Raw genomic sequence first — 17,131 nt, forward strand, 5'->3', positions numbered from 1 at the left:
TATTATTATTATTATTATTATTATTATTATTATTATTATTATTATTATTATTATTATTATTATTATTATTATTATTATTATTATTATTATTATTATTATTATTATTATTATTATTATTATTATTATTATTATTATTATTATTATTATTATTATTATTATTATTATTATTATTATTATTATTATTATTATTATTATTATTATTATTATTATTATTATTATTATTATTATTATTATTATTATTATTATTATTATTATTATTATTATTATTATTATTATTATTATTATTATTATTATTATTATTATTATTATTATTATTATTATTATTATTATTATTATTATTATTATTATTATTATTATTATTATTATTATTATTATTATTATTATTATTATTATTATTATTATTATTATTATTATTATTATTATTATTATTATTATTATTATTATTATTATTATTATTATTATTATTATTATTATTATTATTATTATTATTATTATTATTATTATTATTATTATTATTATTATTATTATTATTATTATTATTATTATTATTATTATTATTATTATTATTATTATTATTATTATTATTATTATTATTATTATTATTATTATTATTATTATTATTATTATTATTATTATTATTATTATTATTATTATTATTATTATTATTATTATTATTATTATTATTATTATTATTATTATTATTATTATTATTATTATTATTATTATTATTATTATTATTATTATTATTATTATTATTATTATTATTATTATTATTATTATTATTATTATTATTATTATTATTATTATTATTATTATTATTATTATTATTATTATTATTATTATTATTATTATTATTATTATTATTATTATTATTATTATTATTATTATTATTATTATTATTATTATTATTATTATTATTATTATTATTATTATTATTATTATTATTATTATTATTATTATTATTATTATTATTATTATTATTATTATTATTATTATTATTATTATTATTATTATTATTATTATTATTATTATTATTATTATTATTATTATTATTATTATTATATTACACAATCACAGTTCTTAGTATAAACTTTGTTACTTTTCCAATCTTTGCATATTAAGTAGTAAAACCCTGGATTAAAATTAAGATATAAATTATATTATATATATATATAATTATATAGTCTTTTTAAGTAAATATTAAGTATTGAAATGAAATAATAATGCTTCTAATTATCTCTTAAGTTTTTTCAAGTAAAAAAAAAAAAAAAAATTACAGTACATAGGCATATTCATTAAAAAATTCCATGATTGTTTCCAAGAAACTTTAACTTCTGTTTTCAAGAAACTTTAACTTCTAAATAAAAAAATAAAATTTACCACTTTTCAAAAATTGAAGAATTTATTTAAATATTTTTTACTAATTTCTCAATCATTATTACTCAATAAGTCTTATAAACCCTTAAAAACTCTTAAAAACTCTGTTTTCTTGTGTTTTCTTTATTTTTTTTAACACTCTGAATAAGTCTTAATAACTCTGAAAAACTCTTTCCTAAAGTCCGAAATTTCAGAGAATATTTGACTTATTCAGAGTTATTAAGAGTTATTGATACTTTTTTTCACTTGATCAGGAAAAATAAGGCTTTCAGAAAGTCTTATTCAGACTTCTAAAGACTTCTAAAGAGTTTTTTCCATCAAAAATTTCCACAAGGGTGTCATGAAACCACCAGCAATATTAATTTTAACCCGGATAAAAATAAACTTGTACCGAAAAACTGACCCTTTATTTATAACGATAGTAGGAGTTATAGTTCTTATATTTGTGTAAATCTATATATATATATATATATTGTGACGTTATTTTTCGTATGGGGGTCAAATCAAAGTGAACGTCACAAGCACCAACTGATTTTTACTGTATTTACGAGCATGGTAACTCAAGACTTAGAATTTAGCGTACAGGTATTAACGATTTTGATACAGATTTTTGATTTAAGTCATAATTTAAGAATTAAACATGGAGTAACGTTTAGCTACAGTTATGGGTTTTGTTAAGAAAAATTATAGTAAAGATTTAGAATCAGAATTATGGAACTTAAATATGGAATATGTTTTGAGATTTAAAGTTTGAGATAATGATAAAGCTTGAGTTTTAGTTTACAGTTTGGAATTTTAGGTATGTGGAGAAGTCAGTGTTACCGTGGAGCGGGACTTGAATTAGTCACCCGGTATTATCTGATGATAGAACCTAGTTCTATCCCTATGAGACTTCTTGGTAGATTGCAGAGGTCTAGCTGAAATGCTAGCGCTCCAGTATATAAGGAATCTGATGGATGCAGATTGGGATCAGTTTTTGAGTTTTGGTTTGACAGGCCTCAACAGTAATTTTGTGACCGTTGTTGTTGTGGAAGCCGTCTAGTCAGTTTTAATTGTTTTAGTTTGACAGGCCTCAGAGGACAAGCCATGATCACCTGTACCGCTGAGAAAGTCATAGGTCACTTAGTTTTAAGTTTTACGATCCCAGCTGAAGTCTGTTCCAGGAGAGCAACTACCAAGGATATCCATACTCAAAGTTAGGTTTAGTGACTACGTTTGGTGAGGTATAAGCCTCCAGTTATCGATATAGTAGAGTTTGGGAATTAATTTATGGATTTAGAATATAGAGGTCAGTTATTGATATTGATAAGATTTAGTTTGAGGTTTCGGATTTTGGTTATTGAGAAAAAAGGGGTCGAAGGGAGACCTTCGAAGAGTACGGACGTGAGCATTCAGCTCTGGTCGCTCGAAGCGAGCAGACGTGTCCAGAAATGGCGATACAGTTCATGGCATTGCGGAAAGCTACAGATCAAGAGTATTGTTACAGAAGTATTATTTAAAACAGTGTAAGACGTTACTCGATATTTTATTCATCAGTAATCAGGTATGAAATAATTATTATAATTATCAATAATTAATTGAGTTCGAGTCAGAGTCTTGAGTTATCATACTACTGTTTAATTAGAGAACAGATTTAAGAACTGAGGGAATTATGAGAATATTGTTACAGTTAGAGTCATGTTCACGATTTATTGTTAATATTATTTTATAAATAATTATAAGAAATATGTTTAATTATTAAACCAATTGTCGTCTAATTGACGTCAATATTAGACCCATGTACGTTAGTTTTATTAGTTTTGTTAAAGAGAATGTTCTAGAATATCGGTTTTATAATTTATTGTTCCAGGTTATTGAATATTAGTTGATTGTTAATTAGCTTTAGTAATTAATTAATTTATTTTAATGTATCGATACATATCCTTCAGACGTCAATTTACCTTTTTGTTAAGATTAATTTCATTATCATTAGATTCAGTATTTTGTTATAAAGAAGACTTATTTGTACGAAGCTACCGTATTTTGTTAATTGTTAAATGGAGATCTTAGATTATTTGTTGTTTAATAAAAATTGCAAATTCACTGATAATCTACATGAATTTGGAATGATGTAACCCGGACCACTCCCTCTCTCCATAAACCTACACACTGAGCGACACCATGGCATACCGTAACTCTGTTTTTAGTTTTCCAGTCTCTGTTTTTGTTTTTGCTTATAAGTTCTGAGCATTTTGTTAAGTTTTAATTTTTATTTAGTTGCGTGGTTTTGGTGATAATTCCACAGATCAAAAATTATTCGGTTTTTATTTATGCGTGGTTTTAAGATAGTTCCACAGATCAAAAATTTATCTAATTCTTAAGATTTACTGGTTTGGTGATTCCAGTGATAAAAAATTACCTGGCGCCCTGATAGTATTGAGACTGGAGGCTAAGGATAGAAAACGAAGTTTGTAGCGCAAAGGAAATCCGGGCGTATTAACGATGCTTGAATGGATTGATTTTGCGTTATAATATATATGATTATAATTGTTCATATGACTTTATTGATACGTAAAAATGATTATGATTATCATGAACTAGAAAATTGTTTCCGCTTATTAAAAGAAACGATTTAAAGCGATTAGAAAAAAAAATTTTAATACTTTTTGATGCTTTTGAATACTTTCAATACTTTTGAATCATCCTTCTTATGGGCATTCAACATTGCAAATCGTTTCGAACCATTTCTTTTAATCAGGGTCTTTAAGCCATGTTTTGTAGTACAACTGTATCAGAATATATTTTTAACTTCCCGCTAAGAAAATCGATGATTTTCAAAAATTTTGGGAAGTTATTGTTTTTACCCCGATTCGCGAAAATTGGAATTCCAACAGATGTTGACATTTTGAGGTTCTAGGAAACTATTCTGACTAGATTCAAGATGATGTCCGAGTGTATGAACGTACGTACGTATGTAAATATTCTGTAACTTTTGAACGGATAAACTGATTTTAATCGTCAGGGTGTCATTCGACGCGGCTTGTTAAATATTATAAGCACTGAAAATTTGAATTCAATCGGATGGGTACGTTTGGAGATATTTCAAAAATAAATTTTTTCAAAAATGTTTTTTTTTAATAACTTTTAATTTGCTCGATGAATTGATTCTAAAATCTAATCAGCTCTAAAACTTTGTGAGCCGCATCGAATGCCACCTCAACCATCACAATCGGTTCATTCGTTCAAGAGAAACCGTTAACGAAAGAATTAAAGAAAAATTGTTTTTTTTTAGTTTTTTTGAAATTTCTCAAAAACGTCTTGATAAATCAATTTAAAAATTTGATTAACTCTAGAACTCAATAAAACGCGTCGATTGCCACCTCAACCGTCTCAATTGGTCAATTCGTTCGAGAGATATTTTTGGAGAAAAAATGGTAAAAAAACCTTATTTTTTGAAAACAAAGGCATACAAAAGTATTTTCGAGCTCGAAGAGCTCAAAAATGTATTCTCAACAACGATTTCGAACTCAAGGAGGTCGAAAGCAGCGGGAAGTTTTGGGGATGGCCCGCAGGGTCAACTGACAACAATTTTTTTTATTTATTACAGTGCTTCCGTCTAAACTTATGATTCCAAACTTATCTATGTGGTCTCATGATATTTATCGATGTTCAAGTCAAATTAGAATGTATTTTGATTTCACAATACTGTGAATTGTGATACTTGAGTAATAAATAAATATCCATAAAAATCAATATTCGTTTTATTTACTCAAAAATGAACCTATTGAGGAAAAAAAATAAAATTATGCAAAGAATAAATTATATAAGGCTATAAAAATTATAACAAAAAAAAAAATCGTTTTTTGAGATATCTAATTTTTACAGTAGATATTAAAACTGGAAATAATCTAATTTATACAAAAGAATAGAAAATTTGCTGCAAAATTCAACATATATAAATATGCACGCACAGGAAATCTTCACATACACAACCAAAAATTTGCAGACATAAAATTTCCACAAGTAAATACAATATATATGCACTCACGTTGAATGTAGAGACGTACGCTGAAAAGCATGATAAATTAGATTTTCACTTATATTTTCCATTAATTAATAACTAATTTACTAACTATTCAGATTGATGCTGTATATTAAGATTATTCACAATATTAATATAGATTATTTTATATAAATTTCATAACGACAAGTACAATTAAAAGTTCATATTTTGTTTGATTGGATATTCACTTTTTTTTTGTAATAAATCTTAAATTCAAATGTTCCCGGGCATCTGGAAGGAGATCCCACTGCGTCACAAGTATTAATGCGCATGCGCAACATAGCTACACTGGTAATGAGATGTTAATTAATTAAAATTGATAATAAAAGGCGATAAGACGTTAATTATGGTCGAACAAACGAAGATTATGAAAAAACAAACTAAAATGAATATTAATTGATTGATAACAGGAAGAAATGAAATGACGATAAGTTAAGGGGGGCTAAGTTGAGGTTGAAGATTTAATTATTTAATTATAAATAAACAATAAACGAACAAACAACAGCAATCGACGGACAATAACAAACAAATGACTAACAAACGATTGAAGCATTAAAAAAATTAAAAAAGTGTGGAAATTAAAATTGATGAGGGCCAGCTTCAGCAAGCCTTTTGTTGGCAAAGTGTCCCCATCCCCGTTCTGGCAGCACTGTTCCTACCCTCGCAGTTTTGCGAATGCCGTAAAAATGCCGTAAATTTTCAGGATTTATGCACATGCCGTAAATTTACCGTAATAATTTGGTATTAAAATGGTTATTTTGGCCAGTTTTTTTTCCTGCAGTTATGCCACATACTTACTGCACTTATGCTGTAGAGTTACCAGATTACTACAGTAATATTACTATAAAAATGCCGAACTTTTACCGAAAAAATGCTGTAAAAAAACTGTAAAAATGCCGAACTTTTACCAATAAAATGCTGTATAAAAACTATAATGCGATAATGTAGTAATAATAAAAGCGTTGTTTTTGTGATAATAATACCGTCAGTATCCTGCAATTTCGCCAGATTTACGCTGATAAAATAGAAAATTGTAAAAAAATATGGTTTTATTTTTTGTTCGCTTCTGCATTTAAAATCATCGAAAATGTGCAAAATGTTATATTTTTTATTTTATTTTATTGGTTCACACAATTTGTACTCAAACAAAAACATGTAAGTGAAAATAACTATCTGTGAAAATTGATGTTTTCAATTTTCTTAAGTTTGTTTGTATCCATCTGAATAAAATTAGTAACACATTTCAAGTCAGTGATTTGGCATAATTGCTACCAGTTCAGACTTTGAACAAGTAGGTCTCGGGATCGAGTCCACGAGTTAACGGGTGTTTTTATTTATTTTTTTTTTTTTTTTTCATGACACTTATTTAATATATAACTTTATAAGGTTCTATATAATTATATAAAATTATATATAACTGAATAAAATTTTATATAATCATATATAAATTTTTTTACGGGTAGAACGGTTTGATGCTGCAAAAATGCCGAAAATATACTATAAATATGCTGTATAATTACTGTTTTAATTCTGTGAAAATACCGTATTTTTTCTGTTTTATTACCGTAAATATTAGGAATTTATTTCGTAAATTTTTGGTAATAATGCGGCAAAAAAAAAACTGGCTAAAATAACTCGAGTAATACCATATTTATGCAGTATTTATACCGTATAATTCCGGTATTATTTCGGTATTTCCAAAACCGCGAGGGCAGGACATAACTGTGTTATGTCCTGGGAGGTTACTAGCATCGGAGCTGACGCCACCTCCTGGACAGTGGGCAGTTTGTTGTCAGGCGGGACCAATTTTGAATTTGAAAACAGTAGATAAATTTATTGTTTACTACGATGATGATGATTATGATTGTTATTTAATGAAATAATTAAGTTATAAATAAGGATAGATGTAATTGATAAAATAACTTTTATCTGAAGACTGAGTTTTATTATAAAGAATGGATAAAACTTGATCACTAATAATAGTTGTATTCGTCAAAAGTTCTCGGAAAGAAATGAAGTTACATCAGACGGCAGAGAGATCTCGGACCTCCACTCTCCAACTTCTCCCCACTACTCTCATGTTCACACTTATGCTCATACAATATACAGAGATATATATATATATATATATATATATATATATATATATATATATATACATATATATATTAATTCTTTACCTAATAAACTTATACATTTATACTTTCTACTAATACAAATTTGAGATATAAGCTTATATACTTATGTTCTTTACCTAATACATCCTACGTCTTCTTATTACTTATGTTATCTATATTCTATTTTCCTGTACTTAGATACAATCTTCCAGTTAAATATTCTAGACTATCAGAGTTGTATTCTTCTATAATTATTCTATTTTTAGTTATTCGATACAATTGACATTATCATTTGTCGTGAAACATCATTATGTTTATTCTAATACTATATTTCAATATTTATATTAATTTATTTATTATACGAACCACTCTTTATTTAATATAGAAATATATATATTAACAATAATAGTTAAGTTCTTGTGATATGGTTTTCATTTATAAATAACATTTATTTATTATATATTTCCTTTTCTTATTTGCTTACAGAGTATGCATTTGTTTATAACCAGATTTAGTGTTAACTACAGAACAAGGGCCTATTCATGATTTTTATGTGTGTGTTTTGTTTAGGTTTTAAGTATCAGGTGACAGGAAACATTCCAAGACCACTCAAACTGTATTTATATTTCTCTGAATATAAAATAAAGTTTATAAACATTTAAAGTTTGTAAAGTTTATTAATGAATAGATGGATATATCCATCTATTCATTCAACTTTCTTATAATAAAAATATATAATTTAATGAGTGTGCCACGACGATCTGTAATTTAAATTATTTACTCAATATTGTTAAGACGCAATAAGTGTTGTAGGATATTAATTTATAATTTCAAATGGAATTTAAATGCGCGTTTCTTATATATCTCGAGTTTACTAATTAATTAACAGGTGGAGGTACTTGAGGCTGTTGAGGACATAACAACTGTGTTATGTCCTGGGAGGTTACTAGGATCGGAGCTGACGCCACCTCCTGGACAGTGGGCAGTTCGTTGTCACGCGGGACCAAATTTTGAATTTGAAAACAGTGGATAAATTTATTGTTTACTACGATGATGATGATTATGATTGTTATTTAATGAAATAATTAAACTATGATTAAGGATAGATGTAATTGATAAAATAACTTTTATCTGAAGACTGAATTTTATTATAAAGTATGGATAAAACTTGATCAGTAATAACAGTTGTATTCGTAAAGAGTTCTCGGAGAGAAGTGAAGTTACATCAGACGGCAGAGAGATCTCGGACCTTCACTCTCCAACTTCTCCCCACTACTCTCATGTTCACACTCATGCTTATATGTATATATTCTTATATATCTATGTTCTTTACTAAATATTATACTTATACATTTATACTTTCTACTAATTCAAATTTGGGATATAAGCTTACACATATACGTTCTTCACTTTATCCATTCTACAACTTCTTATTACTTATTCTATTTATATGTACTTAGATACAATCTTCCAGTTAAATATTCTAGGCTATCAGAGGTGTATTCCTCCATAATTATTCTATATTTAATTATTTAGTACGATTGACATTACTATTTATTGTGAAACATTATTATAATTAATATAATGCTATATTTCTATATTTTCTTTAATTTATTTATTATACGCGTCACTCTTTATTTAATATTAACAGTAATAGTTAAATTCTGGTGAGACATGGTTTTCATTAGTAAGTAACATTTATTAATTATATATTTTCTTTTCTTACTTGTTGATAGAATATGTATTTGTTTATAACCATATTGACGGTTAACTTTAGAACAAGGACCTATTCATGATTTTTATGCGTATGTTTTGTTTAGGTTTTAAGTATCGGATGACAGGAAACGTTCCAAGACCACTCAACCTGTATTTATATTTCTCTGAATACAAAATAAAGGTTTATCTATCTATTTATTTAAACTTTCTTATAATAAAAATATATAATTTAATGAGTATGTGCCACGACGATTTATCATTTAAATTATTGACTCAATATTGTTAAGACGCAATAAGTGTTGTAAGAAATTAATATATAATTTCAAATGGAATTCAAATGCGCGCTTCTTATATATCTCAAGTTTACTAATTAATTAACAGGTGGAGGCACCTGAGGCTGTTGAGGACATAACACCTCCCCCGTTAATGAAAATTCGACATATCGTTCGTCGAATTTTTCTCTCATATATACACATGTATATAACGATATATAATAATAGCTGAAGCTAATTCTGAATGAAATATAAATTCTGCAAGACAATTACCTATATAAATAATACCATTACCGGTTGTTAAATCGTGGTCGCACATTTACATTACAAGTTACAAAAATAATCATTTTTATGATTTAAAACTAACAGTAAATATTAACTCAGGTTACGCACAATATTTATATTACACAAGAATACATATTTTTTAAGGGTGAGCAGCACTAACCGGATGTTCGAATTTATTTTTCTAATTACGTTTGGAATAATTACGTCACTTAAATGATGAAAACCTTCAAAAAAAAAGTTTATCTTAAACATTTTTCGGAAGCTATAAAATTTTTGTAATAAGAATTGATCAATAAATTCAAAGAAAAGTAAAATTTAAAAACTCGTTTAGTACGGCCCAGCCTTATCATTGAGGTCACGGTGTTTACATTTTAGCAAGAGTTTAATCCAGACTATGAAGTATTATACGGATCAACAAGGTAATTTAATTTTGTAGAGTCTTTTGACGAATTTAAAGAAAATTTGATTAAAGTTATACTCGGAAATTCTTATCACTTATGTTATATTATTCCAGATATATTAATTTCAACTTGTTTGTATGTACGACTTGGTATGTTATGGGGTGAATTAGGTAGCTACATTTCATTATTCCAGGTTTCAGTAATTTTATAAGGGTCTATATAGTTACGATCAAGTTCGTTGGTTTTCGCGTCATTTGCCAAAAATACCCAATTTCCTTAAGAAAACTTATTAGGGTTTACCCGACAGTCACAATATTCCTTTGATTTGAATGTAGCTCTGTCTGGATTTTCAGCAGCTTTTTAATTGTGTTACTTGACTTATAATCGGCAGACTAGAAATTACACAACAAGTAAGATTGATTTTCTGATTCTTTTCGTCAGCCGTTCAGGGTTTTTAGGGTTCTTGTCAGGTTCATCGTCTGAGGAATAAACGTCATTTAACATCGGTTCAGGAAAAGTATCATTATCATTAAAAGAATTGGCAGGGAGGTTGGTTTGAACCGGATATAAGAAAACTAGATATTTATGACTACAAACATTTGTTGCTGATTCCGGAATATTTAAATATAAACTAGTTTCACTTCTTTTAGATAACTTTAATGTTAGTACTTAAGCATGCATTTCTATAATGTCTCTTTCATTTTCACACATTTCAGGCGAGGACGTCCTCTCTGGCATCTCATGCATGGGGGACTCAAACCCCCACACGACATCCGAGCTCGGTACAACAACTGCTGGGTGGTCCAACCACCCAAGGGACAGGGCTAATAAACCCCTCTGAAGAGGGCTGCCACTCATCCAACAACTCGTCTCCCTGGGAAGAGAGTACTGTCCTCGTTCGAGTCTCGCTTTCCGCCTCAACGTCAGGTCGGCGAGTCGTCGGGAAGGCATCTCTATCCTTCAGATATGTGCACAACGTGCCAAGGGTGGCCATAAACTTGCTGTTTACGCCACTATATTTGGAGGGGGTTGTCCAACAACCCCAGGGAGTCGATGCCATAATTTTTTTTTCACACTCTCTTTTTTTTTTATCTTATTCTGTTTTTATCCATGCTAATACTCAACCTACTATTTCCTATGAGTTTATCCTCAAGAAGCGGTTTCCCAAGCTTTGTGTTCTAAATCAATAATATATTAAGTAATTTTATGTCAATGGGGTTTCGAGAGAGCGCATCAACATTAGCGTTCAATCGACCTTCCCTATAATTGACTTCATATTTATATTTCCGTACTTCAGCAACCGATGTAGGAGTTAAGATATAGGAATTTTTATTCTATGAGCTCACACCAATGATTTATGATCTGTGACTTTCAGGAGTTCAGGGGCAGAGTAGTAGGAAGGTATTTTCTAATGTCTTCTGGCTGAGAATCGCACCGAGGGCATAAAAAGAAGTGTTTGTTGTCGTGACGAAAAGTTTTGAAAGTGGGGGAACTGGAGAATAAATTAATATCAACTTATAATTAATATCAGAATCTATCGTGAATTAAAATTTCTCCAAATTAAGTAGTTCATCACTATTAATAGTTATACACGGTGAGGTAATATGCTTGTTGTTGTGAGTTTTTATGGAAGCGTCATTTTGAATAAGTTTTGTTTCATTTGGTCTTCTGTGTGGGCTGTATTGTCAGTTTGTTGGTCGTTGTATGCATTGAAATTTTGGTTTGATGTTGTGTTATTTTCTCTAACCCAAGTAAACCTATTTTTGCAGATTTGTGCGAAATGACCAGGCTTAGAACATATTGAACAAATTACGTTCATGGAGTTATTACAGTCTTTTTGTAATGTCCTCGTCCTCCACAAGAAAAACAAATAATCGAATTACGGTCAAGTCGTCTTATATTGTCATTGTTATGTGTCTGAGTTACCCGTACAGTAGCCTGGTTATTAGTTGATGATTCCTGTGGCAGTCTGTTATTGTTATGATTTCTTCTATCTCCATAATGATTGTTCGCAAATTTGATATGATTTTGGGAACTACTAATGGAATATTGGCTGGAGTAAGGATTATTACTACAGTGGGAATGTATTTTAAAAAGTGAATTTTTTTGTTCCAATTCTTTTTCTAATTCTACGGCAAGATCTACTGCTCGCGACAGAGTAAGAGGTTTTTGACTAGCAGCCCACAATCCTAACTCTCCCCTAAGACCCCGTACGAAGCTATCTCGAGCTCCTTCTTGGGTACTAGCTAATAACCCGGTTCGTATTTCACCCGAATGCTTATCCATAATTACTTCTGACGTTCCTTGAACGATTTCGTTGATTCTAGTAACGTAATCTACGATGGTTTCACCATCCTTTTAATAAATATTCGAAAGTAACGACTGCCATTGAGATAGAGTTCTACTCGGCACTAAAGCTCTTTTAAGATTTCCCAAAATCCCTTCAAATGCTAATCCCGATTGATTTGAAATATATTTGCTGGCTTTACCCAATATACGAGATTTTATCAACTGAGTTAAATACAATTTACCAGATGGATGTATTAGATTTAAGGTTTGATTACAAAGTTCAATAAAATTATTAACTGGCATATTTTCTCCATTGAATACGGGTATAAGGTTTATAGCGTCTTTGATACTCAAAAATTGGGAATTACTTGTATGAACTAGATTATTGGTAGCATAATTGTGCTCATTATTTCCGTAGCCCGCGAGTACCGGTTCAATTGGTACGCGATTCGAATTATGAACTGGAGTAGCTGGAATGCTAGGGGTTATAGAAGGAGAGATGGTGGAAAAATTGTCATTATTAGTGTTCTGAATGTCAATAGAACTAATCACCACTTCAGTGCTCGCGTCCGAAATGTGTTCGTCTGTAGTCACTAAATTAGACATTTTCGCCTCAAATCATGTTAATGCTTCTATAGTCTTGATTCTATTTGATTACTATATTTAATATATTAAGGAAATACTATATCAAATTACAGTTGAACTTTTAATTATAATTATTAAGATTATGGAATTGTAAATAATACAAAATATTATAATGTGTACTTATTTCGACTGAAACTTATGTCTGATAGCAATTTAAAAGTGTTAAATATCAAATAATCGTCAAATTTCATACATGAATAGTTATAGAATTTCCTTTAAAACAAAATGCCTTTAGTTTTGATATAAAATAATACTTCATAGAATGACTTACAGGTTGCAGAATTAATACAAATAAAATACCTTAAAAAAGAAAATAATCACTTTTCACTTTTCACTCGCGAAATTGCCCTTATTAAAATCGCACTACATAATTTCACTTCACTAATATCTTCTGTCAGCATGAAGTTTCCTCCTAGATGACCCTTCGCAGTTGAATTGACCCTCTGGAATTGGAAGATCGCCGATAAACTTACTGGAACGCCGGAACAGATGCAGAATAATACACTCGATGATGCTTTTGAATTTCAAAACGCTGATGGACCAATCAGGATTTTCCAGAACGCTGTTGAATCTCCAGATTTGCGTTGAACCCAATTGGTGTGACTATCCCACCGCTGTCACCAGTTGTTATGTCCTGGGAGGTTACTAGGATCGGAGCTGACGCCACCTCCTGGACAGTGGGCAGTTCGTTGTCACGCGGGACCAAATTTTGAATTTGAAAACAGTGGATAAATTTATTGTTTACTACGATGATGATGATTATGATTGTTATTTAATGAAATAATTAAACTATGATTAAGGATAGATGTAATTGATAAAATAACTTTTATCTGAAGACTGAATTTTATTATAAAGTATGGATAAAACTTGATCAGTAATAACAGTTGTATTCGTAAAGAGTTCTCGGAGAGAAGTGAAGTTACATCAGACGGCAGAGAGATCTCGGACCTTCACTCTCCAACTTCTCCCCACTACTCTCATGTTCACACTCATGCTTATATGTATATATTCTTATATATCTATGTTCTTTACTAAATATTATACTTATACATTTATACTTTCTACTAATTCAAATTTGGGATATAAGCTTACACATATACGTTCTTCACTTTATCCATTCTACAACTTCTTATTACTTATTCTATTTATATGTACTTAGATACAATCTTCCAGTTAAATATTCTAGGCTATCAGAGGTGTATTCCTCCATAATTATTCTATATTTAATTATTTAGTACGATTGACATTACTATTTATTGTGAAACATTATTATAATTAATATAATGCTATATTTCTATATTTTCTTTAATTTATTTATTATACGCGTCACTCTTTATTTAATATTAACAGTAATAGTTAAATTCTGGTGAGACATGGTTTTCATTAGTAAGTAACATTTATTAATTATATATTTTCTTTTCTTACTTGTTGATAGAATATGTATTTGTTTATAACCATATTGACGGTTAACTTTAGAACAAGGACCTATTCATGATTTTTATGCGTATGTTTTGTTTAGGTTTTAAGTATCGGATGACAGGAAACGTTCCAAGACCACTCAACCTGTATTTATATTTCTCTGAATACAAAATAAAGGTTTATCTATCTATTTATTTAAACTTTCTTATAATAAAAATATATAATTTAATGAGTATGTGCCACGACGATTTATCATTTAAATTATTGACTCAATATTGTTAAGACGCAATAAGTGTTGTAAGAAATTAATATATAATTTCAAATGGAATTCAAATGCGCGCTTCTTATATATCTCAAGTTTACTAATTAATTAACAGGTGGAGGCACCTGAGGCTGTTGAGGACATAACAACTGTGCTATTAGGGAATTGTGGTGTTTTGAGCGCTGTGAACGCTTAGTGGAACGCACCCACTAAAACATGATATATCAGTGAAACAACTACTTTTACCAATACTTTTGAATAAATCCAGTGTTATTTACTATTTACTATTTCAGTGCCTCTAAAAATATTTCGGATACCTAATTTATATTCCTTTAATATATCTGTTTTTAGTTTTTGAATGAAAAATGGCTGCAATACGTCATACGTTACAACGCGAAATATTTACACCAAGTGATGAAAAATTGTTAAGTGTTTGTTTTGTCAGTAAAACATATAAAAAAAAGAAAACAAGTTTCTTATGTTTGACGACTACAACAGATGTACCAGGAACATTCATTATATACCAAATAAAAAAAAATGATAGAAATATATTTAAAAAGAAACAGTCCTGGTTACTCACGGATATACAAGTTGTCGATGGAGTTAAAGCTGATTCTATGGATATTGAGTTACATATAGATAAAATTTATAGATGGACTGTTGCTACGTCACAAGAATGTCGAACATTCATCAGTAATTTATATACTTTCTCATGCGGCTTACCTCAACGGCCACAATTTAAAAATATTCCACAAAAATGGTTGATTGATCCCACAACTCTTTCGGAAAACGACAGCATTATATTGACTCCAGGTTGAGGAAGCAGCAGACACTCGAAATTGTTTTTATTTTTAATCAAACAAATTAAGTATTATTAAAAAAAAATGATGACCCTGAAGTTAGCCGACACCCGCCATTTTAAAAATAAAAAATCTTACAACTTTAGAGAAAAAAAAATTTTTTTAATTTAAAAACAAATGCTTGTGTAGATTATTTAATAATTTTCTAGATGAATGTTTTTTTTAAAAATCAATAAATAAAAACTCTAGATATCATTTGAAATTAAATTTTCAAGATTACTTAATTTTTGTTTAAGACGCGTTTTCATTTGTTTCTCTATTCGCACTCAACTGGATAAACGGTACTATCTCTGTTGCACTTGTACATTAAATAGGAACTTTGTCCAAGCTTTTCTCGTAAACAAATAAAAGTTATCAAAAAATTCAAGTGCACTTCGCTAGTTCATAGAGTAAAGCATCGGGTCTGTGTCTTTATTTTGCGTTTAGAGCTTTTATTTCAGAGAAAAGCTGGGACAAAATTATCTGAAAACCGTTCTTAAAAATGTTTACAAACCTCATTACTTTTTGATTTTATATACAATTTTTCGAAATCTAGACGAGTATTTTTTTTATTTTTCACTTTTCCAATTTTTAATCCGGAAATTAGCCGTTACGCGCCATTTTTAAATAAAATATGTAATTTAAAAAAAAAAAATTTTAATTTTGAAAAAATACTCGTGCAGGTTTTTTAATTTCCTAAATGTGTATTTTTTTTAAAAGATCAAAAATGTTCAAATTGTTATTTTAAATAAAAATTCATGTATTTATAATTAATTAAAATCAATTTGTTTTTAAAATTTCTAGTCGGAGGTTGCATATTTATGAGTAGGGGTCAAAGTCCATTTTGTGATAAGTCAGATAGTTTCGCTAAAAAAGTAAAAAGATCTCGAAATTTACTATAAATTTGAGTTCAAGCTCCAATAACTTTTCAAGAGATAAATTTATCAAAAAATGACGAGTGACTTTTTTTGTAGAACGTTTAATTCCCTACAAATATATATCTTGAGCTTATCTGTACAATGAGCCATTGCCGAAGTATAAAATTCAAAACAAATCTTGTTTCCCCATATTATTTAAATGGAAAATCAAAAATCAAGTGATACCTCATATTATTAATATTAAGAACTCAAACCTCACCAGAATGTTTCTTTCATCATCTTTAACGATATTTTTATGGTAACTGAAGAAAAAAAATCAGTTTTTTTTGGCCCACCCTTCTATATATGGGATTACTATAATTACTATTATTGCTATTTCTTTTGATGACAATCATGGTTTTTATTTATTTCAGTTCAAGTATTTAATATTCTGTAACTAATTATTTTCTATTAATGGTACTTCCATGTGTTTTACATTTTAGAATTTTTTTTCAATAATATTTCGTTTCGTAAATTTTTACTGTTACAAACTTAAAGTTTTATACTTTTAGTTTATCCACCGATATTTTTTTTTTTCTATGAGATTAGC

The 17,131-nt window shown here is 28.5% G+C and overlaps 1 protein-coding gene across 7 annotated transcripts in view; it reads left to right on the forward strand.

Annotated features, from left to right (window-relative positions):
• Positions 1 to 8,457: 8,457 nt before the first annotated feature.
• The window catches only part of LOC103571586 (exocyst complex component 1), a 107,604-nt gene continuing 98,930 nt past the window's right edge, over positions 8,458 to 17,131 (forward strand). For 2 of the 7 annotated variants that reach the window (XR_001345171.2, XM_014441795.2), the window contains exon 1: positions 8,458 to 15,638. Coding sequence is in view for 6 of the 7 variants with exons in the window: in XM_014441795.2 (XP_014297281.1) it covers positions 15,191 to 15,638 (448 nt within the window). In the remaining variant the exon portion in view is untranslated. The remainder of the gene's footprint in view (positions 15,639 to 17,131) is intronic. The other 5 variants (XM_053742060.1, XM_053742057.1, XM_053742058.1 and 2 more) reach the window with 5 other exon arrangements.

Source organism: Microplitis demolitor, chromosome 9, assembly GCF_026212275.2.
Source record: "Microplitis demolitor isolate Queensland-Clemson2020A chromosome 9, iyMicDemo2.1a, whole genome shotgun sequence".
In the NCBI taxonomy this organism is placed as follows: domain Eukaryota; kingdom Metazoa; phylum Arthropoda; class Insecta; order Hymenoptera; family Braconidae; genus Microplitis; species Microplitis demolitor.